This window comes from Acanthopagrus latus, chromosome 12 (genome assembly GCF_904848185.1).
Source record: "Acanthopagrus latus isolate v.2019 chromosome 12, fAcaLat1.1, whole genome shotgun sequence".
Lineage (NCBI taxonomy): Eukaryota > Metazoa > Chordata > Actinopteri > Spariformes > Sparidae > Acanthopagrus > Acanthopagrus latus.
This window is the reverse complement of record NC_051050.1, coordinates 20,546,507-20,572,583: the sequence shown is the minus strand read 5'-3', so window position 1 is coordinate 20,572,583 and position 26,077 is coordinate 20,546,507. Positions and strand designations below refer to the sequence as shown.

Below are 26,077 nucleotides of genomic sequence, written 5' to 3'. Positions count from 1 at the left end.
CTGTCACAGACATTCTTTTATATCACATAATTTCCTCCATCAGTTAAAGTTAATGCTATTAACTTACAAAAAAACAAAACAAAAAAACAAAACAAAAAAAAAAACTGTAAACAATGAAGACTAACAGTTTCTGCTTTCCAGATGTCCTCTGGATGCATCACACATAAAGTTGCGTGATATCTTCACATTGTCCTCATTACTTTGCGTGAAAATGCTCAGAAAATATTCCCCTTCAAGTTCCCCCCAAAAACAGATGCTGTTAATAAAAACCGCAAGAATCCTGGATAACATTAGTTTTCTGCGTGCAGTGGTTATGTAATTTTCATAGGTGTTGCACGTTGCGTGCAAGAGTACAAGAAAGGGGTGGGGGGGAGTGGCAGCCACAAGTGTGCATCCGATTGGTCAGATCGAGCGACGTCTATGATTGACAGCGATGCCGGCCAATCAGCGGCCGTGCTTTGTCTTGCCCCCTCGCTGGCCGCAGAGGCGACGTCCAAGGGAGCGTTTGTTCTGGACGGGGAAGACGTGCCGTTATGTGGACGGGCTCGTAACAGTTTGTACAATTCGCTAAAGCGGATTTAAAACCCAAGTGGAGGATTTTTTGTTGTTGTTGTTGTTTTAACCGTGCTCGTACGGGACACGTGTAGGGTTGCGGTTTGTTAACAATGCCCCGGCAACTCTGAAGTTTAACGAAGTGGAAGCGTTTCGTGCGGGAGGAAGAGGACTCGTTGGATTCGCCTGTGGATCCATGCAGCAGACTCGGTATGTGACTGCTGCTGCTGCGGCTTCTGCTGCTGCTCACTAAGCTGGCAAAACGTTAACGATTAAGTCACTTTGTTAAAACCTTATCGTGTAAGAGGCTACCTGTCAGACATCTAAAGTGTCCTGAATGTTAGTTAAGTTGAACTTTAATTACTTTTTTTTGACCGTTGTGTTAACTTACGTTTCTTTTCTTTCTCGCATATTCTGCTTTAACGTTAACTCGACCGTTAAACTTGTTTTTTCAACTTTTCTGCTGGTTGTTGGCTTCTGTTTACAAAAATCTAACTATTAACTAACCTTAAACATAAGTACATCCAACATAGCTGGATGGCGCCGCTAGCTAACTAGCTAACTAAGCTAACTGTTAACCCTCCAGCTCCCCGGACATTTTTTCGCCCACTGTAACTGTAAGTTACAGGGCTGGAAAACTTCACTGCAGCAGCTTGCAAGCATGCAAACTCTTTTCTGTTATTTAAATCGACATGTTGGCTGCAAACACTTATTTCCAAATGTTACCTACATACCGAGAAGGCGACTTTTTAAGTTGTATTAATGAGACAGCGTTGTTAATGTAAAGCTGTCACGGACGATGCTAATGTTAGCAGCCATATGTTGGTCGGAACAGCTCACAGGAACTGTGAAATGTTTATTAAAAAGCTGCTAATTGGTAAAATACTTTTACTCATTTTGAACCCAGTTGACAAGAATAGGAGGAGCAATGGTAGTGCAATGAGGGACCACAAACTATTAAATGATAAAGATGAAGATTAATAATTAATAAAGGACTTGATCTAAAAGTTGATTAAAAAAAAGTTTCCTTAAAAGAAATTGTGTATGTGTCATAGCAGGGTAACAAAGGTGGTATATAATGCACAATACATTAGTCAAGACTAGATAGTGATATTTTTATGATTGATTGTTCTGTAACATAATCTGAATCTTGTGTTATGTGAATATTTTTGTTCCCCAAATATAAGGTATCAAATTTAATTTGTGCACAAATCCCGATATCTGTAACTGCAGTGTTTGTGTTTAAATACTAAAAATGTTCCCATTGTCTTTGTTTGCTGGAAGTAACTTTAGTATTATGTAGGATTGCATCGGCAAAAGATTTTCACTCTATGATAACCATCTCAGAAAATGTCTCAGTTTCAGAGTTCCACGTAATTCTTATTATCAGTAGAGCACGACCGATATATCGGTTGGGAGATATCATTGGCTGATATTGGCCTTTCACAGATACATTGATATCAACTTATATGTCACTTGATTTGCCCTGATATGAAAACTAATTTTAAAAGAGAATTTAATGCAAGTACATGGAAAAATGTTCCTAACGAAGATGTAATGAAGACACTAATGTAGTTGATTTCAGTACTATATGTAAGCAAACGTAAACAGTACACACGCACTTATTTTGCACATTTAGTCCACAGTATAAACTGTTTTTTGTGTTATAAACTATACTGTAATTGTCTTATGCAATGTGTTGCAAATGGCCTCTCTGCTCATCTTACAGGTCTGGACCGCATTCTCAATATCACAGCTGCAGGCCATTTATTGATGGGTGCATACTGTGAGGCAACACACCAAGAGAACTGGAAATCTTTCAGAAGAGACAGGAACTGTGAAAGAATGAAGACAGGCTAGATACTGGTGTCTCCAAAGAACTGTTTTACTGGAATTGTAAAACCTACAATCATTTGAACTTAGCAAATGTGTACCTGGACTGAACATATAATCAGAGAAGCCTGAAAAGTAACTTTCTTGGTTGGAGTTCATCTTCGAAAGAACACACAAGTGATCAACATGAGTGCTGAAGGATATCAGTATAGAGCGCTTTATGACTACAAGAAAGAGAGAGAGGAGGACATTGATCTGCATGTGGGGGATATACTGTTGGTAAGCAAAGGAGCTCTGGTGGCTCTTGGGTACACTGATGGGCTGGAACAGAGGCCGGACGAGATTGGATGGCTGCCAGGCTACAACGAAACCACTCAGGAAAAAGGGGACTTCCCCGGGACATATGTCGAGTTCATCGGGAAGAAATGGATCTCTCCGCCCACTCCCAAGCCAAGGCCCCTCAGACCTTTACCTGTAGCTCCAGGTGTCTACAAGGCAGAGATGGACTCTGACTCGGAGCAAGGTGAGATTGACAGGAGAATTGTGTAACAAGAAGAAATTTAACCAAGATTGTTTTCATTTTCATCAATCTGACGTTCACTTTCTTGATAAGTGTTTTGTCAGCAAATCCCAGCAAATTCCATCACGTTCCCATATCGACAATTTCAGTTGTCTGAACAATGGTCAAAAAACCCAAATATATTCAGTTCACGTTCATAGGCATGCGAGAAAAGAAGAAAATATCACCGTGAGAGGCTGTCCAAACACTCAAGTGAAGAGTTTTAAACACCTACAAGTAGATAGATAGATAGATAGATAGATAGATAGATAGATAGATAGATAGATACTTTATTGATCCCGGAGGAAATTCAAGTGAATATCTTCATAGTTATTAACGGTGTACCCAATGTTTGTAAACTTGATCCATAATGAAACAGTTTTGATGCAGAAAATGAATCAGTAACATGACCTCGTCATGTTATTTTGCACAGAAAAAGCCATATTTTCACGTGTTTCCATATTGTGACAAATTCTTCATTGTTCAGCTCTGGCGCCAGAGAAAGCTACAGGATGTGAACTCGGCCATATTGTAGAAATCGTGTTTACATTTATCTGGTACCATGAATAGCTTGTAGCTGAATGAAGTCATACTGATTTGTAACCGTTTGGATTTCATTTTGATCCCGTTTTCTGGTCTGGTAAAGACAACTCATTAGCATGTACTTTTAATTAAAACAGTTCTCAGGTTCTGACATGAGTGGGAATTTATGTAGCTGGTTTGCTCAGTTGTCATGGAGACAATTTGGTTTTTAATCGCATGACATAAGAGGTAGAGGAAATCTTGATCATGTGATAACATGAGGGAGTATAGAGGGAGTTTCTTTTGCTTCCTCCATCTCTCTCCTGTCGTCTGCTGACTCCCTGCTGATGACTTGTTGGTTATCAAGTTAAAAAAGAACTCGTGGATTTCGAGTCAGCTTAGCAAAGTGTGAGAAAGATGCTGATTTTGCAGAGCAGTTGTTGTCTTTGGCAACAAGTGGCTCTGCCCTGTGAAGTACAGCTGCACTCAATGTGAAGCTCAGTCCCAGAGGACAATGGATCTGGCTTGGATCCAGGCTATCTTACACCGCAACATCTTGTGCCAGCCATATGTTACCAGTGGGTATCATGTGTGTTTCTCCACAAAGCCACATCTTAGGGGAATATAATGCCCTTATCAGTGTTGGGAAAGATGACTAGATCCCTTTAAAATGATGAGTAAGCCACATTGCCCCCTTTCTTGAGTGGGCCTGAGGAGCTTTTGTTCATGATAAGATTATGACAAAGGTAACGGTGTAACGGTGTTGCCCCATTTTTGGGCAAAGCTAGGGCTAACACACATTTTCAACTTTTTGTTGTGTACACCGATGAAACTGATCTTTTATTTTACTTTGTCTCAGATGGCAAACAAGGCACATTTCGAAAAAAGCCTTACTGTAGTCATATTTAAAACATTTGAGCATGTTTGTTGACTCCATTACATTGAAGTTCTGGGAATTTCTAGACGGTCGTGTATAAAAATCCCCCTTTGAAATCTGAATAAGTGTTACCGCTCAGGCCACAACTATGAGCAGCAGTTAAAACTCTTTTTTTAAAAACACTGTGGCCGACGTGAATGTACACTTAAAGCTTCCTGCTCACCTAAAGAGCAGCTGCAGTTGCCAGGTTTCTACTTTCTGCCCTTTTGTGGTGCGATTGTGAAATTCTTTGCTGTGGTTTGCAGAGGGCGAGCGAGGAGCTGTATGAAGGGAGCATGTGTTGAATGGCTGTGTTGTGGTTGAGTGGCAGTGCTGAGCCCAGAGCGAGTGTGAATGTAGCACCGGGAGAAGAAAAGTCTCTGTGTCCTGGTGCTGTGGGAGACTCGGAGAGCAGTGGGAGGAGGGATGGGGCCCGGAGGTTGTGGGTTAGCGAGATTGCTAAAGGGTCGGTGTGCAAAAGGATCAGGACCGGAGCGGAGCTGGGGGTTTGGTGCTGGGGTACAGGGTGGGGGCCTTTGGGAGGGACTTGGCTTTGAAGAGCGCCTCTGTGATGGAGGCTGGGCTCTTGTTGCTCCCAGAGTGTTTGTGATTTATTGCCCACCACCACCAAGGGATCTCACTCCCTTCCTCCTACTCCTCAGCTTTTTTTTTTTCTTTTCCTCCCTTCCCTCATCCCCCCCTTTTTTAATGTTTTGATAGTTCCTACAGTCAGCTCTGGTAGGGGGAAAAGAGGTGGAGAATAGAGGCTTTGGAAAGGGGGCCTCTCCTCTCTGAGCCACAGGGGTTTACATGAGTGCAGCAGATGTGGAGAGGGTGAAGAGAGAAAGAGATGAGGGCTAGGCTGGGAAACTGTTCCGCCTCATTCCAGCGCTCAGCCGTTTTTCTTTTTTTTTTTTTTAAACATTAAAGTGTTGCTCCTTCTCTGGGCCTCTCAGTTGAGAGAATATACATGTGTCCGGGCCCGCCAAGGGAAAGGAACTTGGAGATTGAAACCCACAGATAGAAGCCCTTCTATAGCTCCAGTTTCCCATTTAATTTCATGCAGCAGTGCAGAACTGATTGAAGAACTTTTTTTTTAAACATTTCAAAGCAAACTTGTCATGCTTTTGTACCATCTAAGTAACAAAGAAAGAAACTCAAAGGTGAAAAAGATACATTTCAAAGTGTGTTTCATCTTCACAAATAAATACTTCTCAACAAAGTAAATGCATACCATCAATTCAGGCAGTGTCCTGACTTGGGATTGATTGACTGTATCGTAAAAGGAACCCCTTAAAGTAAAGATATCACCTTGGAATATAATTTCACCCATACAGAGTCTTGAAGTATCTGATATTAAATGTATTTTAGTATCAAACGTACAAGTAAATTACACTGATATTGTTACATACTGTATACTATACTTACTAAGTACATTTTGTCGAGGACTCTAACTAACTTGGACTTTACTTGAGTATTTCCACTTTCACCTTCTTTACACCTCCAATCCACTACGTTTTGAAAGGGAACAACTTTACTTTTACCCTACTTAATGTGATCATTTTATTACTAGTTACTTTGAAGATTACAATACTGTACTTGACCAGTTGTACCTGGAATATGAAGCCATTTGTAATGGTACTGAAGTTCAGTGACCGTGTCAGATATTAACATCACTGAGGTGATGGCATTACATGGTTAAATGTTCTCTGTTTTAGTGTGTATATGTTCTTTATCTCCCAACAGCCAGTCTGAGTGAACATTCCTCCAAATGTTTGAGATAAAGGTGCGAATAACCGGTTGTTACTCTACATGCTCGCACACAGTTCAGCCTACGTGCTCAGTCTTGTTTCGGGAAATATTTGATGCCATCGGGCATCTCGTCCTGCTTATCTGAGGCTTATCCAAGGTTTTGTACAAAGTCTTGAAAGTTTAGAGAACGCTTACTGTCAACCGTTATGTTTTTGGAAAGTGCTTTAATTCGGGTATACTTTAGAGTAGTTTTGTGAGTCGTGCACTCTAAGCAATCTTTTCTAGTTCAGATGAATCGCGGCCATTTAGTGTCACATGAGTATCACAGCTTCTGACATCTACAGTACCTGGGCTGGAGATGGAGATAACATCTCCATGAAGAAAGCTAAACCAACAGTTTAAAAACCACAGTCACAAGACAAAACATATGCACTACCGTACCCATCAGCAATAACAAAAACAGCGAGCTGGTATGTTTTAGGAATATGCTTGAATTCAAATACTCCTTGAAAAAGTCTTGATTTTTCAATCTGATGTTTTATCTACAGTGGATCTTCTGTCTACTAATGGACCCATCATACAGTATATTTGCATAGTAGACTTTACTAGATCGAACTTTTGGGTTTTGTAGAAATAGATGTTTTGTAAAGGGGCTACTGAAAGAAGGAGAGCAGGCTGTAGAGAGGAGACACTTGCAGGGAGAGTACCGTGCATAGCTGCAGATTGAGATAATGTAGCTCTCCTTCTCTGGGCCTCTTTCGTACTCAGGCTGACATCTGCTGTATTGAACACTGTCAGTTCTGTCAATTTTTTTCCCCGCCAAGAATTCACTTCTCTCTTATGTTGGGCATGCAGCAACTTCAGTTTTGGTTTCAGGTTGGTAGATATATTTCCCCTTTTTTTCCCCAGAAAGGACAGTGACAGATCAGTAAGAAGAAGTTTTTATACAGTGATAGTTTGCTCTGATGGGTTCCTCTATGGGGCTAAAGGCAGCTGAGGCCAGGAATGTGTTGGCGCTTCTTTGGTGGAGGGCTGTGCACAGACTGCATGGTAGACTGATTTGTAGCTTTGTGATGAATCAGTATTGTGCTAAGTGCTGATTGCAGTAACTTGGTGCACAATGCAACTGGACAATAAATGGTAGCGCGCTGAATAGGACCCCGGCGATTGCTGTTTTACACTGTCATTGTTATCAGCGTACATGCTGCTGGCGTGAGGCTTTAAATTTAGGTTTTTCTTTTAGTTTAGAATGCAGATATTCCTACGTCTAGTGTCAGTTTTGTTTATTTTGAGCCGCTTAATATCAGTCTGTAATGTTGTCGACATTAATCGGGGTTGAGGAGAGTGTCGACTGCAAATCCTCTGCCTGCAAACGTCAGACTCAAGCTGGATTTAGATATATTTCTGGCTTGTCATAGTTTCCAACATCGGAGTGTGTCACGGAGGAGCTACTAAATGTCAACTTTTCGTTACGCCAAGGCACGTTTCACTTGATATTTGTCTTTCACTGTAAGCAACGTCCCAGCTAATACGACAACACAGACTCGTCTTCCCTTTATAATCCAAGCAAGTGTATGTGAAGTGTTTTGTTTTTGGTTTTTTTTCCTTGATTAGAGATGTTGAGGTTATGTTGTTCAGCCAAATGCCTATAAATCTACAACCAACGATTATTACATCCACTGAGGGGGTTAGGTTTTTTGTCATCCAACCAGTTCTCTGTAAAAACTAATCAAGGAAAAGCTAATATAGGTTGAGACCACATTGTGACCTGAGTTCAAACTCAACCAACCCACAATAAGCCAGTTTGAGTGAGTATATCGCTTGTGTGAAATAGCAAACTTGTGAAAAAAGTGACAGATCCTCAGCTGCTATAATTAAAAATATGTTGCTCTTCAGTAATAAGAAAAAGGAAAAAAAAAAGGTAATATAATTTCAGAGCTCAATAAAATCAACTCTGTAATTAGATTTTTTTTCTCCAGACTGCATTAGTGTATGAGTCCAGTGAGACTCATAAGGAATTGTGTGCATGAAAGCGTGTATAACTGTTTCATTACTTGATTGTGTGCAGAGACTGAGAAGTCTGAATGTGCAAATCTTCTTTACTAGAGTCAGAGCATGTCTGCTAGCAGGATTAAAAAGGAGAGAGAGAGAGAGAGAGAGAGAATAAGACAGAGAGAGACAGACTGATAGACTTGAACGTAATAAGACTAAGTCAAGGGCAACAGAGGAGGTATTTCAGATATGTGATGTATGTGACGGGGAGGGAGGGGAGGTGGACCAGTGAGAGTAGCGAGGCACTGTGCAGGCCTCGTGCTGGGAAGGTGTGGCATTACATAACACTTCCAACAAGACGCATCTCAGACTCCTCCTTATTTGCCAAGTTTGGGTTAAAACGGTGGTCAGTTTTATTAAAAATAAAATTCACTGAAGAGCCTCTCAATACGATATGCCATGGAAAGCTAAAAAGCAGTCACAGCACACCCTTTAAGCCAAAACGTTACATTGAAGTTACACAGTCACTCTGATTAGTGTTTCTCAAAGCCCGAGGTGGTGTCTTCAGATGTCTGGTTTTGTTTTAATCTGTTAATTGTGGCAAGCGTTGTGTCATTTCCGTTAAGGCCATTCTGCTTCGTCACAAAAAGGTAGGAAAAAGATTGCAAGCTTAAACTGGTTGAATCATCCTTCAGTTCTGCAGTCAGCACTGACAACTCGAGCAACAATTCAGGCATTTGTGCTGTACGTTTAATTTAAACAGGAGTTGTGCTTTGCACATGTAAGAAAAATGCAGAAAATGTCTTCAAGTAGTCATTACTGAGCGTATGTGGCCTGATGCAGGTCTGATTCAGACTTTCTTGCACGGCAGGAAAGACTTTTTTTTTTGGTGTAGATTCTGTGATTCATTGACAGTCTGCCCTTTTTAGGGTTAATTGTCAGCCTGTAGCAACAGGCTCCTCATTGGCTGTTGCTCCGCTTGTGCACTGCGTCTTCCACCCTGCAGGAGGAGACATTGCCTGTTCTTTTTTTTTTTTACTGACTTCAGCTCAAATCTGTATGCTCCACTGACTTAAAGTACAAGCATTTTACAGCATGTTTGAGCTTCACTTGGAAATGTCAAGGGAAAAGAACTCTTTTTTTTGTATTTTTCATTTTGTTAAAGCCCTGAGTAAGGCTTCAGCAGCACCCTTAATACAATCCCCCTTCATACAATCCACCTTTTACACCATAGTATTATAAGCTTTAATGAATTTTGTGTTATACTGCACTTATTGCTCTATTATGTGCTGTCATGTGTGCTGCGGTGTGATGCACTTTCCAAGGGTTATTAATTTTTACTGCCTAGTCCCTTTTCAGACTAGAAGAAATGATTCAGCCTGAAAACGCTGGTTACTTGAGTAGGCCCCCTCTAAATTTATCTGAAGAGTGTGCTATCTTTAGTGTGTCCGTGTTGCCCCAGCCCTGTCCTGCCCGCAGACTGCAGTTTGTCGGGTTCAGACATACCGTTTAAGCCAGGGGAGATTGTCCCCCCCACACCGCAGCAGAACAAGTGGCAGCTGCGACAACTTCCTCCACCTGCGGTCGACTAACTGCGTTCTGACTGGCTGGGATATCATGAGAAGCTCTGCCAAACATGCAGGCCTGCACAGACACGTCCAAGGGGCCCCTGTCTCCGTACTCTCCTTCCCCAAGTTGCCACAGAAACCAACTTCTATAGAAAGTATGAACAGAGACTCGTGCTTGTGCAGCCCCCTCAGCTGTTCCAAACAGAGCAAACGGCAGCGGTGCTTTGTGTTCATACTGTAGTAACACTGCAGTAACACAAAGGGGATTATTTGGTGTGTTTCTTGCACTGATTAGACTGACTGGTATTATGATTCAGCTACTATTGCATGAGTTTCTTAATGTTTACAGCTCCCCAGGGCAAACCGAAGTCCAAACGACATGTTGGTACTCTATTGAGGTGTACAGAAAAAATACATTTATCCCAAGTGCCATTTACAAACATTCATAAAAGATGGTGGATAAAACAGCTATGCGTGTTTTCTCAACATTAGTAAAAGATGAGTTGTCATAGCCGGAGTGAGAATGCTGGAAAGGTCAAAATGTTTTAATTTTTCAAATCTTTTATTTTACTAACCATTGAACACAAAAACACAGATACCGATAATCAGAATATCGTCCCAGACAGCAAACAACTTGATTCTTGATTCTACGCTCTTTTCTCAATTTTTCTCGGTAGTACCGAACATCGATATTTTTCAGTTTTTTGTATTGACGTCAGACATTCCATCATTTTGACAACACTAGTAATGACTGAATTATGTGTGTATTTATATGTGTCTCCATGGTTATAAGTGGCAGCCAGCAGGGCAGGTTGCTGGTTTGTTCTCATGCCAAGGCATCTCAGAAATCATCGCTGATGGCTCCAAACATTTCTGCCATATTTCGTCTGCCACTTGATACAATTCCATCGGTGCTGAAACTATCACATCGTTGACAGTACCAAGAAGCAACTCTATCTACAGCCTGTCTGGTGTCACTCATAGGCTGGCTCACAGAGCGAGTAAATAAACACCAGCCTTTGGATCATTTTGAAGAGTCTTCCTGTTTTATCTCTAATCACCAAGCTACTGGAAATGCTACAATGCATTGTTGACTATTAGCTCTTTTGTCCTAACAGATACAATTCTACCTTTTAAACACCCTATAAATTGTTGATGAAACCAGCCCACCCTTTTTGGGTGCAGTCGGAAAATTCATAGAAAACTTTGGGTGGGTGTATTAAATTTAACTTCAGGTTGTGAGCTGAGTTTCTCAGAAAAAGGTTGGCTGTAGAATGACAGCCGTGTTAGATATCTTGTCTGAGAGAGAGGTTACACGTCCAAGGTGTGCTATGGCAGTGCTGCGTGTCTCGATCTCTATTTAGGGAAACTCTGGTGTTCCATCTTAGAGTTTCACTGCTTCTGAGAAAACCCCCCTCCCACTCTGCAGTTCCAATAATGTCTTCCAGATGACCAGTTGTCCTACATGGAGTTTTGTGTGCTCTGTGGTTAGAAGGACTCGGGTAAGCCAGCTCCTTCACACGCAACATGCCAGCCTGTGTGCTGCGCTAGCCAAAGAGGATGTGGATTTGGATGAAGTGGTTCATTATTTGCCTGATTGAACGCTCTTTTGGTTGAAGAGGGCAGTTCCTTGGTAATGACTGGCGTGCATGCATGAATGGGACCAAAGCGTGCCCGCTTTAATGCCTGATTCAAAAAAATTTGTAATAATTTTGAAGCTAGAAAGAAAGAAATATACTGTTACTAGAAAGGCTTCCATTCATGCATTTTGAATCTGTCGACTTTGAGCTGAACAGTCCAGCCTTTCAGAAGTGGCTTTTCAAAATATGCCCTTGCAAATCCAAATAAATTCCTTGCCAAGCCCTTCGTCCTTTCATGTCCACACCTGGATGCAAAGATCTAAAGGAAAAACGAGGAAAAAACTCAGACCTGGCTTACCTCATATCACAGGGTATTTGCTTAGTTCCTCAGTCCACCAAACCCCAACTTTACTGGTCCGCACCTCCTGTTCTTGAATCAGTCTGCAGTAAATACTCACCTTTTACTTCTGAAGGCAGTGCTTTGGTCAGCTACCTTTGAAGTTCTGAGAAGTTTGTGTTGTCACACGCCTGATCGACCTTTGCTGGTTCAAATGAATCGCAGCAATTTAATGTCACATGAGAATCACAGCTTCTGATGACAAGAAGACCATTTGATTCTTTAAAGGATATATTTATAGGGTCGGTTCAAAGCCATAGAAATGTGGAAAATGCATAGTTTTATATATTTTTATATTTTTTAAGTTTTGCATGGGTGCATCACCTCAACTCAAGTGCATATAAAATCATGTAGAGAGAATCAAAACTGGTCCTTGAAAAGGGTTGAATTCTACTTTTTCAAACCCTGAATGTACTTTCTGTTGAATCTGCTGATATGACTTGGAACTCCGCTCATTGTCACCACTTACATCAGAAAGAAATAGACCAAGTGAGATCCCCCGAGAGCTGCTGTGTTGTCTCTACAGCCAGAGGGATGTGAGAATAGATTCTCTTAGTCATGATTATGTTGCCTTTAAGACAAAGCATCTCTGTACTTCCTCATGGTGGATGATTCTTATGTTGCATGTATGAGAAAAATGTTCCTCAGGCATGGAGACAGGAACAGTATTTCCTCTTGCATTTGAAGCACTGAAATGGAATTTAGAGTGGAGTTGTTCTCTTATCATTATTCTTCCTGCAGTGGGAATTCCCCAGCATGTGTTGGATACTACAAGAACTAAAATGATCGAAAGAAGAACAATCGGCAGTCATTTTGATCATAACAGTGATGATCTGTTGTTTTCTCCTCCAGGCTTCTGTCTGCTGGACCTGACGGAGCAGTTCGCCCTTCCAGAGACTTCTCCACCTATGCTAGCCAGAATACTGGAAGCCATTGAGAAGAAAGGTGAGCTTTGACCGAGGGAACTTCAAGTCACTCACCTTGACATGACACTTGACACTTGAGTTTTAACTTTCCCTGTTAACAGTGACTGTCTGCTAACCACATTTTAATGAGCTCCTGTGAGTTGTTCCACAGGAACACACACACTGCAAGAAGTGAAATGTGAGCAAGATTTAAAATATCTTAAATTGAAGTGCTTTACGCCTTTATTTTGACAAGATATTTCCTCCTACCAGGCAGTTATAATGTCAGATCATTTCACATGTTCAGTCTATTTGATCCTTGTTTATCTCAATAAGATACTCAAACTTGTGACTGAGATTTCTTTAGCAATTCCGAGTAACTTAATAAACTCCATGAAGGTGTCTGTTCACCACAGACAAGCACAAATCTGTTACAGCTTTCTCAGAATTTCTTATTGCAAGTAACTTATCTTTGTCATCTCTTCACATATCAGGAACAGACCTGTATCAGCCTATCAGAGAGCTATTCTGAAAAAGTTATGTTAGTCAATGCATCTAACAATTGTGTCTTACAATCTGCAGGTCTGGATAATCCCACTTTATACCGAACATTTACTGCTGGCGGAGGACTCGAAGTCAGGCAGTATTTTGATGGTGGTAAGTAGCTTTGTTTTAGCACCCTTTACTTCATCTGAATGTTTCCAGTGGTCTGGGGAGGGAGACAAGCAGAGGCCAAAAAAGTGACTGACGTTAGCAGTAGTGATAAACAGTGGTAAATGTGTGAAGGGCCTTGAATGAGACTTGCATGTGTGCACGTACAGTGTTTTAAGTAGAGCAGAGAGGAGGGTGATTTGTTGCATGATATGGTTTTGCAGATTGTACATGAGATAAGGTAGAAGTGTATTAATCCTGAGAAGAACAAAACAATAGAGTAATAGATATCGAGTGCAAAAAGAGTAAATGATAACATCAGAAAATGTAGTATATGTTCTGCAAGGGTTCTGAGAGAGATATGGCAATAACTGATAAACTGCAGTCATCGAATAATATATCATGATACCTGTCTAAATTTAGAGGGCAAAAAAAGCTGTTAGTTGCATATGATGTTTTGCTCTTTTTATGCGTATATCTTTTTGATGTCTGTCAAAAAAAAAATTAGATAAAGGAAAAATATGAAGTAAAGATAATCGTTTTGCAAGACGAAACATATATTGCACTATCCTTATTATGGCCCACCCTTAATAAAATATTGTATTGGAAATAATATCAAGTAGTTATTGTACACGATACGGGGGGAAAACAAATCTCGGAGAAGATGTCGATGTTATTGCTCTCAGTGTCAGAAGTTACACAGTATGATCCTGTAATTAAAGATGCATCTGTGCAGGAAGGAGTTTCAGTATTGAAGTGTGTGTCTGTGTTCTGCACTTCAGATCCTCCCTCTGCAGACCTGGACCAGCTGGACCTTCCCATCCTGTGTGACGGTCTGCGCAGGTATCTGCAGGATCTCCCCCAGCCCGTCGTCCCCACTGCAGTATACGCTCAGATGGTCCACACTTCCAAAGGTTAGAGCGCTCAGTGACAAACGGCACACTTTCAGGGATCATTTGCACAGAGCACATTTTGTCTAAAGCACAGTGCTGACGTAATGTACCCCTGACACGCTTTTGAACATTCAGTACTTTGAACACCAAACCACAAGAAGTCGTCAGTGCCCTTTGGCCCTTAAAGAACACTTTTATATTTTTAGGCCTCTGTTTTTGAGACTTCATGTGCTTTTTCTTACTCTACCCATGAAGTATGTAATTACCGTATGTAGTCACTTTCAACTGTCTGTGTGCCTTTTTTTTTGCTGCAAGCACAGGCATATTTCTCACACCACATGCTGTTCTATAGTGCTGCAAGCTCTTGCTGTCACAGGGCCAGAAACAGGATATATGTGGTTAATAGGAACTAAAACAAGCCTGAAAGTTTATCTCTAGCATCTCTGAACAGCCAATCACCTGCTAGTGTACCTTACGCTCATTGTCAACCACACATTTCTCTGCGGTTTCCAGGCCTAACTGCACATGACGCTTTTTTTCCACCTCTCTCACTCTCATTGTACAAAGAAACATCTTTCACTATATGCTCCTCTTCCACCGAGGACGGATCAGTTTTCCACCTCGCTGACCTCTCGCTTCATTTCTGTTTCAACAGAGGTGGCAAATCCTGAGGAATGCGCACCGCTGCTGCGTCGCATCGCCAGCACCCCGAGCCTGCCCCCACAATACTGGCTGACTCTCCAATGTCTGCTCAGGCATTTCGCTAGAGTGTGCCAAAACGGCTCCAAGAACCTGCTCAGCGCCAGAGCCCTGGGCGAGATCTTCAGCCCTGTGTTCTTCAGACAACAGACCACCAGGTGGGTGTCACTCAGGGCAGCCGGGTCGCGTCTCACTGCAGCATACCCTGTCAAAGATAGACACCCGGGCAGCAGACAGACAGACAAGTGTGCAGGCTCAGTCATGCAACATGGAGGCACACCGACTCTCAGACATGCACAGTTGCAGACACACACACAGAGGCACTGTACACGGATATAGGTTGGGGCTTTTCTACTTGGCAGCTGTGCAATTAAAGTAGCTAAGCCTGAATTACCATCAGATTGAAACCAGCACAGAGCAGCACAGAATGTCACCTGGGCTGTAAAACTTTTTTATTTAACTACTTTATTTCTCCTCCTCCACAGTTGTGAACCCAGCTCGGATGCTCACATCAAGATCATTGAGGTTCTGGTGACCAGTGAATGGAGTGACACTCCGGCAGCTCCAGGTAGTTAACCACCTCATTTTTTGACTTTTTGACTTCACATGCAAGACTGTTTGGCCGTGCATTGCTGCTGTTTGTGTCGCGTGGATGTATGTTCTGCACAACGTGAAAAGATCCCCCTCAGACCTGAACTATTTATAGCCTGAAGAAAGGTGTTGAGACTTGTAACTGCAGCAGTTGTAGAGGGCCACAGAGTACACACACACTGTGGAGGTAAAAACTGTCATGGCTGGAGCAGGTTAAGGCTGTTTTATAATGTATTGGTCAAGTGTTTGAACTGTCACACATTTCCTGATGATCTTTGTTACATAACAGTGAAGCAGGCGCAGTTTGAAAGGACGCCAGGTACTTTCTTAGAGATAAATGCCACACTCACTCTGTTTATACAGTTTATTGAATGGCACAATCTGAACAAGTTGTCCTTCAGAGCTTGTTGTACAGCATAGTGTTATTATAGCTGTGTTGTGTTGATTTTTGATTTAGCAGAGAGAATGTTTTTTGTTTTGTTTTTTAAACTAATTGTGATGAACGTGATTACTGCCAAATACCAGTCTAACTAATGATTTGAGGAGTGAGGCAGAGCTGCAACGATTAGTTGTGTTAGTATCAGATTAATGGCCTCTTTTTTATGTATCAAGATGGCCAAAAAATATTGCATTATTATTTTCAGACCATATCTTCCAGCCCTAGTTTATATACTGAAGGAGTTTGTTGTTATAGAGTACAGCTAGTGTTACAATAAGTATGACAAAGCAGAAAACAACATCCTCAAATGTCTTGTTTTGTCCACAACCCAAATACTTTTCGTTAACTGTCACACCTAGAAAGCTGAAATCAGATACGTTTCTCAGAAAATTGCTCAAACAGGTGATTCGATTACCAGAATAGTTGGTTTTATCATCGCAGCTCTAGTCATTTGCAGGCCTGGTCCAGCAGAGCAGTTCAGTGTTATGATAACTGTGACAGTGTTGATTCTTGTGTCTGTATGGTGTGAACTGAGCGTGATTAAACATAATTGCTGGTGAATTTCCATTTTTATGAAGAGAGAAACTTTATGAAAGCTTTCTGGGTTTCCTCTCCGGACACATTTCCTTTTTCACGGCTGATGTTATGAGTTGGTTCTATATCAAACACGGAGCTGCACAAAGCCGGTACAGTGGTGGTCTGCACGGTGTGCTGCTGCTGCTGTGTGACTGCCGTGCGTTGCGTGGCACAGTTATGTTTTTACAGTGCTAGTTAAAAGTCGTTGGCTGGCCCAGAGGCCCAGAACTGACTGTGGCTGTTTAAACATTTTATTACCTGTTAGGGCTATTTATAATGTTCCTGTGCATGGGCCACTCTCAGCTGTCAGTAATTTGCACCTGCGGGAGCACTTTGGCAGCGGGGTGGACGGACGGAGTGAAGGGCGGCCAGGCAGGCGAGCGAGAATCGGGCCATGAAGTGCTTTTTAGTGCTTTTGTTAGGACGTAAAGCGAGTAAAATACACGGGAAAGTTCAGGTGTGGAGTCATCTGTCTCAAGAAGAGTGATGAAGAATAGGCTACACACATGCACAGAATGTACATGTGTTTCTTAGAATGACCCGTGTGTGTGCGTGCCTCCTCCCAGTTACTGCGTGCCTATTTTAAGTACGCGACAAAAGGCCCACTTAGATTTGGTTGGCTGGAAAGTCGGCCTGCTCCACAGAGCACTTCTTGTTAACGGAGGGCTGCCTCCAGTTTCTAGGGCCGCTCTTCCCCCTCCTCCTCCCTCTGTCCTCTCTCTCTCTCCCTCTCTCTTGCTCTCGCTCTCTCTCCGCCTGGATCTCCACATGTCCTCCCTGCCTCAAACTGCCCAGCTCAGCAAATATTTGAAACTTTGCAAGTTAATCATAAGACCGAGCACCTCCTGCCTCCTCATTTACAAACAGAGAGAGGGAGGAGAGAGAGGGAGTGACTGAAGAGTCGAGGAGAGACACGCACACACACGCTGCTGGCACGAGTGGCTGCTCTCAGAACAGGCAGCACCGACACCGGAGCAGCTAATCATTAACTACCTGCTGCCTCCACACGAGCAGGTCTCAGAGAGAGAGAGCGAGAGAGAGAGAGAGAGAGAGAAGGGGGGGAGAGAGAGGGGGAGACTTTACCTCCTTCACAGCAGGAACTGAGTCAGTTAGACAGTCGCATGTTGCACCTGCCTCACGTCGAGCGGATTACCTGGATTTCATTGAGAAGCGCATAAAGCCGAGGCCTTTATTCATTTTTTTCTTTTTGAGAATTAGAAAATTCACCGGCCTAAAACTATGAAATGGAGCTTTACTGGAGGACTTGAACTGAACTCACTCACTGGATTTATTTTACCTTTTGGGAATAAAAGAGAAGCTATAAAGAAGAGTTTGTTGACTCGCCAAGCCATGCACAACTTGCAACGTAAGTTTGATGATCTGAAGCTTTCTTTTTAGCTGTTTCAAAAAAAAGTGGGACAGCATGTTTCTGTCTGTGCTGCCTGCAGGCGGAAACAGAAAGGGTCACTTGGGTAAAGTAAGACACGAGTAAGAACATGAAAAGAAGAAGAATAGTTTTTTTGTTTCCTTAAAGCCTCCAGTTGTAGCTATGAGCAAATGCTGTTTTGCCTACTGCTGCTGCTTTCGCTGTAGAGTTCTGAATTATTCTCACTTGTAGTGAAGATTTCAGTTTGGACTTTAAATTCAAAGAGGTCTTTAACATTCCCAACAGGTAGTTTCTATCAAATCAAGTATTTTAACCCTACAGATAGGATTTTATTATAAACTGTCCCTACAATTTTATTAAATTATTTAGATCACAGGCTCTCAGTTTTTAATTTCTTCAGAGCTCCACAGTTGAACCTACAAGAACATCCACTGCGTTCCACTTGAGTCCCTCTACTTTACCGAGAAGCAGGTCTATTTCAGTTTCACTCAGGAAATCAAGGGAGCTATCCCTGTCATGCCGAGTGTCACGCTGTGGGATTACAGGCGTATTTTGGAGCTCTGGGTGCCGCTGACCGGAGCTCGGCATTATAATTTAGCTGTGTACGTGCTGCTGCAGCAGAGCTGGCTTTGTCTGAGTGCCAGAAGTGGGCCGGACTAAAGCTCCGCACGACACACGCAGAGAGGGGAGGGGCCGAGCAACCTGCAGGAGAACAAGCAGCCGAGCTCGACACACACTGAGAGAAAGAGAGAGAGAGAGAGAGAATGACAGAGGAAGTGCATGGAAACAGGCTGCAGCTCCTTCTTCTAGCAGAGAGATGCTGCACATTTAATCTTAACATGGATGCGTGCTCAGATGTAGAATTATGAGTTATTTCAGTTTAGCCGAAGCGCTGTGAGGAACTGAAAAAAAAAGGTAATGGGCTTTCAGAATGACCTCATCGCTCTCAGGAAATGAAAGATGCAGGAGTGGTTGGTGACAGACCCCCCGTGTGATTGGCTGTGGTAAGTGATGTAACACGTTACTGAGCAGGCTGCCCCTTAATGGATTTTTCAAATGGATGTTCAGGTGGTTGTAATAAAGAGAAAAATCGGCTTATTGTGCCTGTTTGGAGAGCATAATCAAATACTGTGAGCTGTGTTTGTGTAGAAATGAGACCGGAGCGATTGCTAAGCTGTTAAGACTGGATTGTCCACATGAGCGGTAATAAGAATTAGAATTTTCTGGTAATCTGAAGAGGAAATATTATCAGATTGGAAGGCAGTCGTGAAGCAGGAAACCATGTGCTCACAGGCTGCGTTTTTGCACGAATTGGAAGCTTCTGCATTTTCTGCCATGTCACAACTCCAGCTGTCTGGCAGCAGTGAACAGCGGTGGAGGTGGTGGTTGGGTTCTGAATGAGCCTGCAAGGTCCATTGTAGCATAAAGGGTGTTAATGCGGAGGGAGTGAACAAAGGCAGTGCAGATTTGTGGGTTAAAAATAGCTCTGCTACTTTTGCTCGGCTACAGCTAGTGTCAGCTCAGGAGCAGCCACTGCAGATTTAAGATTCAAGCTCCAGTCAGTGCTAAGAGGAAAAAGAGATTTATAGGTTTCCAGTTATTTGGTTACAGCTGATCTCTTGCTGCAAAATCTTGAATGGGAATCAGTGAGCAGCTGTGTGTTTGCATTAGGTTTCACAGCCTGTGTGCTTCATATGTAACCTTTTCTGATCCTGCTCTCCTGTTTGAAAGAATCCCCAATCATGATGGTGTGAGCCTTTATTACAGGCGGCATTTTTTCTGCTGTATTTGCAGCGAGGAATATTAATAGATATTCTTGAATGAAATTCATTCCCCCTGACTCATGCCTCATTTCCCCCTCCCACTGCCTCGCTGTTACCGCCTCTCGGATGGAGAGCGGCAGCGCTGTTTAATCAATGGAAAAAAAAAAAAAAAAAGATGAGCAAGTCACAGAGCGTGTGTGTGAATCCCAGTGTCTGATTATGATTAAACAAATTCAAGCAGAGGCGAGGAGAGTCAAATTTATCCAGTTGTATTTTCTTCTAGAAGAAAACCAGTTGTTTGGTTCGACACAGTCACATCGCGGTGGATTTTATTTACATCCCGTCCTCTTCTTCTCTCACAGCTCTACCTCCAAAGCCACCCAAGCCCACATCTGTGACTAACAACGGTATGAACAACAACATGGCTCTACAGGATGCTGAATGGTACTGGGGGGACATCTCCAGGGAGGAGGTCAATGAGAAGCTGAGGGACACTGCGGACGGTACGTTTCTGGTGCGAGACGCCTCCACAAAGATGCATGGAGACTACACTCTGACTCTGAGGTGAGCTTCCTCCTTTCAGTTTCCTCTGATCAGCCAGCATTTACTTATTTTTAGCAGATAGTTTAACTGGTTTCTGTGCCTCTTCTTTATCTACAGGAAAGGAGGAAACAACAAGCTCATTAAGATATTCCACCGGGACGGAAAGTACGGCTTCTCGGACCCTCTGACCTTCAGCTCAGTCGTCGAGCTCATCAACCACTATCGCAACGAGTCACTGGCGCAGTACAACCCCAAGCTCGACGTCAAGCTGCTGTATCCAGTCTCCAAACACCAGCAGGTGAGAAGGCAGCTCAGTTGAAGAGGTGCACATCTACATTTTACTTTCGTTTCAGGCAGTTCAACTAACTTTTTCGTCTTGAATCTTTTCTCAGGATCAGGTGGTGAAAGAAGACAACATCGATGCTGTGGGGAGGAAGCTCTGCGAGTTCCACCAGCAGTACCAGGAGAAAAACAAAGAGTATGACCGTCTGTACGAAGAATACACCAGAACGTCACAAGTGAGTCCAACTTACATTGAACATCAAGAATTCTCCAGCAGTATTTTGTAGGACTGGCACTAAAACGTCTGTGCTTCTTCTTCCAGGAAATCCAAATGAAAAGGACGGCCATCGAGGCTTTTAATGAAACTATAAAGATATTCGAGGAGCAGTGTCAAACGCAAGAGCGGTACAGCAAGGAATATATCGAGAAGTTCAGGAGAGAAGGCAACGACAAGGAGATCCAGAGGTAAGAATACAGCACAATTTACCAAATCGCTCAGAAAATAAGCAACAGTCAAAGTTAAATCAATAATTCTTAATGCAGAAATGGAAGAAAATGCTGTTTTATGCCCCTTCTTTAAGTAGATTTCCTGCTTTTCTCAGAATATCTGGATGCAATATATATGTACACATTTATTTTTTACTGTTTTCTGACATTTTATGGACCAAAACGATCAGTCGATTAATCTAGAAAATAACACAATGCACAAAGAACACCTACACAGTCAATTAGTTGCAGCTTGGGCAGAAAATAAAAGGCTGTCCGTGTTTTTGTCAGGATCATGGGGAACTACGAGAAGTTGAAGTCACGGATTAGTGAAATTGTCGACAGCAAGCGACGACTGGAGGAAGATCTGAAGAAACAGGCGGCCGACTACAGAGAGATCGACAAGAGAATGAACAGCATAAAGCCAGACCTCATCCAGCTCCGCAAGACCAGAGACCAGTATCTCATGTGAGTACAGCGTTCAAACCTTAAAGCTTCCCTCTGGAGAGAATTCAAAATGGACTGACCTGGTTTCTAACGTCCTCGTCTCTCTTGTTAGGTGGTTGACCCAGAAGGGAGTCAGACAGAAGAAACTCAACGAGTGGCTCGGAATCAAGAACGAGAACACAGAAGAGTGAGTGTCCATTTTGATTTCAACAAATAACCCAACAAGAGATGCCTTTTTACCCCACAGCTCACATTTACATACTTTTGTCTTTAGTCAATACTCAATGGTGGACGACGACGAGGACCTTCCTCATCATGACGAGCGCTCCTGGAAACTGGGGAACATCAACCGACTGGAGGCAGAAGCTCTGCTCCAGAGCAAGAGAGACGGAACATTCCTGGTTCGAGACAGCAGCAAAGCAGGATGCTACGCCTGCAGTGTTGTGTACGTATCAGCTCGCTTCACAATATTTCAATTGTGCCTGTATATATTTTAAAATAGCGAGCAGCTTTAGTCTGTACAGATTGTGACCTATTGTCCTCCTCTTCCTCTCTGCAGCGTGGACAGCGAGGTGAAGCACTGCGTCATCAACAAGACCCCCTCAGGTTTCGGCTTCGCCGAGCCGTACAACCTGTACAGCTCACTAAAAGAACTCGTACTTCACTACCAGCACACGTCTTTGGTCCAGCACAATGACTCTCTGAATGTGACGCTAGCGTACCCGGTCTATGCCCAGCAGAGGCGGTGAGGATCCACCCAGATGTATTCTCACGGACGCAAGAAAAAGGCCTCATGGGAGTTGGAGATACACGTCCTCGGACTCTTTAAGAAAAGAGGCTCTGTTTGCCTGGCTAGGACTTTGGACGAAAAAGACGCAATAAAGCCTGAAACATTTCAGTGACTTTGCCTGACCACGAGCCCGAGGCGAGTCTGAATGTAGATTTCTCTCTTTTTGCTTTTTGTGGGAGCACAGAATCAAGCGGAAACTGCTGAACTGTCCCCCAGCAGCAGCAGCAGAGGACATCTGAGGCCTTTTTCTAATGGTGCTTGTTCTTTCTAAAGCTTTACCAGCCGGGAATGTCTAATCGCAGCAGATAAACTCTTCAAATGGAACTGTACCCGCCGGCCACAACTTTGTTTTTCCACTTTTATTTTTCCTTTCACTTCATCTTTGTGTGTGTGTGTGTGTGCGTGTTCCTGCACAAGTGTTTCTGTGACTGAGCGTGTATGTGTGTGTGTGTGTGTGTGTGTGTGTGTGTGTGTGTGTGTGTTTGTGTGATTGTCCATGTGACCAAAACTCATAGAATCAGGAAACTGTGTGACGTTGTGGAGGGGATGTGTAACACATTTGCTTGTGTTAACTGTTCAGTAGCAGACCGAGGGTCAGCTGATAAATGTAGCAAAATGGCACTTTTTAAACAAAGTTTAATTTTTTTTTCTTTTTATTTTGAAAAGACTCCTATGGACTTCTACGAGAAGAGCAACTCGCCTTCTCAGTGTCGAGCATTATCGCACAGAAGTAAACTTGATCTTTACTGTGGGCAGGTGAAACTATGAATGGACTCACTATTTCATGTACATATGTGAAAATGTGCAAAGTCATGAATCAAAGTGCACCATACCAAAAAGGATCAGTTCCTGTTTAGTTATATTCTGATCTGCTATGCAATTCTTTCTCCATTATTTCTTCAGAATTGTGTTTTTATTCTGTTGCAACCCACAATATAAGCTTGTTTTATTGCTTGAAAAGTATCTTTTCCTGTGTAAATATCCACAAGGATATTTTGTGTCAAAATGCCAAGATACAGTAAAGAAAACTGCTTATGATTTTTAAAGATAATAATAGCAACATACACTTTATTATAAATTACTTTACCAGCTGGTATAAAGATGGAAAAGATGAGTATTTTATTAGTCTTTTTGTTTTATTCTCGCTTCAAACTAATGTTCTTCTCAGGCAGAGCCTTTCGAGTATTTGAGCTGCTTCAGTACTATTTCTCACAGAGTTGAGCCTACATGCAGTTCTTTGTCGAGACGGACAAAGACGGTTCGAGCACTCAGAGAACGAGATGATGGGATTGTACGACCCCTTTATCATCCATCACCGCGATAAACAACAGTATAGATTTATTTTGTTATAAAATATATATGTTCCCACATGAGAATATATCAGAGCAGGATGGTGTTTTTCAGCCGATGGATATTGTTATTAAAGATCGACGTACATTGTCCACTTAGTATTTTTCTGTATCAGAAAATCACTGTGTTTACATAGGTGGATCAGCTCATTTCAGATCTGTCTGTTATTTCATATTTCAGAGGACGACGTTTGCCAGTTGAATCCTTGACAGAAATATTCAGCCACAGCTCAAATACATTATCTCTCCTCATCTTTAATCTCTTGGCTTTTTTTTTTTATTTTTTACAAGCGATCGGTACATGTTTTAAACCCAAACTCTTCATTGTGTCAGGCCAACAGAAGTATATAAAAAAATGGCGCCCTCATTCAGTCTGATTGCTAAATTAGATCACTCAAAATGACAAATATATGAATGTTACAATCTTAGACCTACCTGCTATTAAATAATTTAAATGTGGTACTTTTACTCCCCGCACCCCCAAAAATGTACTTGTGTTCAGCACGGCTTCCAATTTAACTGTTTAATGTATCTTTGTGTAACAAATTAGTTATAAAAACTTTAACCTAATAACATTTTGGTTATTACTGCCATTTTCAACTACAGGTCAAATTTGACTCTTAATTCTCTCCATTTTTGACACAAATGCTGTTTTAATGTGTCACTTCCTGTCTAAAGAATAAACATTTGTTATCTGTGTGAGAGAAACGTTGTGCGAAAAGACGACCACAGATGAAACCTCAGCAAAGAAACTATAACAAAGAATATGAGTTTCTTGCGTATTATTCTCAGCCCCATCATGGCAGAGCTGTACAGAAGCTACTGCAGACACAACTCAAAATGTAAAATGTGTTTTAGGAGTATTTGATGATCCGATTTTAATTTTTTTAGCATGATAGTTAACTGTCATTTATCCTAGTTTTCTTGGTTCTCTTTCGAAGCCGTTAACAGATGTCATGGATATTAGATCTGTCATATCTGACATTTATTTTATTAGAAGATTTTTATTTACCTCCCCAACAAGCTGCTGGCATGAACGTTTTGTTTATTATTGTCAAAAATGAAATTTTTTTTTTTTTATAGTTCTTGGACAACATGCACCATTATTTTCTTTGCCCCAGTTCTGGGTTGTATGATTATTTTAGGTGTCTTTTTTTATTTTTATTTGAAGCTCATCTTTTTGTGGGTGTCCCCAGACGTGATGATTGGATTGAGATTTACCAGTGTTCCCCAGTTTTGCTTCAAATCTGTATTGGGCTTTGTTAAAAAGAAAATAAAAACACTTCTTTTTAAGAAAAAAAATGTCCAGTTTTAGTGTCATTATTATATCCTTGACTGATGACTGATGTTCTAACACTTTTTAAATTCAGCAATGCAGTTTAGCATCAGCTTTTTATCAGCAAGCATTCACAACTGTGATTTCTTCTATAGCTTCTATAAATGTCATCACACCATCAAATGCTTTTGTTCCAAATCAAGAATAATTTTCTTGACCTTCAGTGAAAGTGATAGGATTCAACCTTGTCATCAAGATGTCATTAAATGTTTTATGGCCAGTCTGATGAAATGGAACAGGTACAAAGGTGATTTAGGGTGTTTTACTTGTTTCTAAAGTAAGCTAAGTGCTAGCTGCTGCTACTTCTGGCAAGCTGTTGTTAGTTAGCCAGACCTATGGAGGAGTATTAGTATCAGGGGTGAGAAAAAAATATCAGAAGGAAGTTTTGTATTATCATGCACTTCAAGAAAAAGTTGAAATACAATTTCGAGATCAATGTCGAAGTGTTGAGAATGAAGTTGACCTTTCAAGATTAAAGTCGACTTTTTGCAAAAAACATCAAACCAGGCATACGACTGCCTCAACAAAAGGCCTTTTGTCGATGAACTGGTGAAACTGTACTTCAGAATCGGCTTGAGTAACAAAGACATTATTTCCCTTTTAGCTCATAAACGCAGTGTAGTTGTCAGTCTAAGGACTTTGAATAGATTGTGCCGAAAACTTCATCTGTTCAGAAGGAAAAACATCACGAGCATGGAAGAGGTGGCCGCATTCTTGCCAGCTGTAATTTGTTTCGTTTGCACGGGCAGCAGGCCCCCGTCAACATAGATATAATGTGTGCGCTCCTATGTCAGTGTGAAGGAAGGTGCTGAGAGGGTTGATTGGGACTCTAACCCAGGTCTCCCGGTTTATGTCACACACCAACAGGGGTCGATGATATTGACACCACATCCCTAACCCTAACCCTTGCGTTCTTACCAGAACCTAACCCTAACCCCAAAAACTAACCGTGACCCTAAGGGTATAAAACTAGGCGGGGAGGTGGGGGAGTTCATTTCTGCTTTGACTTTTGAGACAGACACATCACAGTCAGCCGCTGAAGACTAGTCCGCTATTTCTTTAACAGTGTGCCAAGCCTGTGGAAGACCATTAACTGGTAGAAACGTTGCCACATGACACGTTTATTCTTCATTTATATACATCAAAACTGTTTTTTCATTTTTTTTTCATTTATTCTATACATCTTTTTAAGTTAGTTTAAAAAGACATAAAAACATTTCATTACATAGATACTTATACATATCAAAAAACTAGATAAGCAAGACTTGA

At 41.9% G+C, this 26,077-nt stretch overlaps 1 protein-coding gene across 3 annotated transcripts; it reads left to right on the top strand.

Moving 5' to 3' along the window:
- The first annotated feature begins 490 nt into the window (after nucleotides 1-490).
- pik3r1 (phosphoinositide-3-kinase, regulatory subunit 1 (alpha)) lies at nucleotides 491-24,774 on the top strand. Of its 3 annotated transcripts, XM_037117077.1 has the most exons (15): nucleotides 491-762; nucleotides 2,282-2,908; nucleotides 12,524-12,616; nucleotides 13,159-13,233; nucleotides 14,010-14,141; nucleotides 14,776-14,977; nucleotides 15,305-15,387; nucleotides 19,938-20,139; nucleotides 20,236-20,416; nucleotides 20,511-20,636; nucleotides 20,723-20,865; nucleotides 21,178-21,354; nucleotides 21,446-21,520; nucleotides 21,608-21,778; nucleotides 21,893-24,774. In XM_037117077.1, exons 2-15 carry the CDS (start codon nucleotides 2,572-2,574, stop codon nucleotides 22,080-22,082), a joined length of 2,187 nt encoding a protein of 728 aa, XP_036972972.1. In that variant the 5' UTR covers nucleotides 491-762; nucleotides 2,282-2,571; the 3' UTR covers nucleotides 22,083-24,774. The 3 variants fall into 3 exon arrangements, with proteins under 3 accessions (XP_036972972.1, XP_036972973.1, XP_036972974.1); XM_037117078.1 differs by lacking the exons at nucleotides 491-762; nucleotides 2,282-2,908; nucleotides 12,524-12,616; ... (2 more) ...; nucleotides 14,776-14,977; nucleotides 15,305-15,387 and adding an exon at nucleotides 17,342-17,791; XM_037117079.1 differs by lacking the exons at nucleotides 491-762; nucleotides 2,282-2,908; nucleotides 12,524-12,616; ... (2 more) ...; nucleotides 14,776-14,977; nucleotides 15,305-15,387 and adding an exon at nucleotides 17,873-18,816 and having other exon boundaries at nucleotides 21,893-24,510.
- The last annotated feature ends 1,303 nt before the right edge of the window (nucleotides 24,775-26,077 follow it).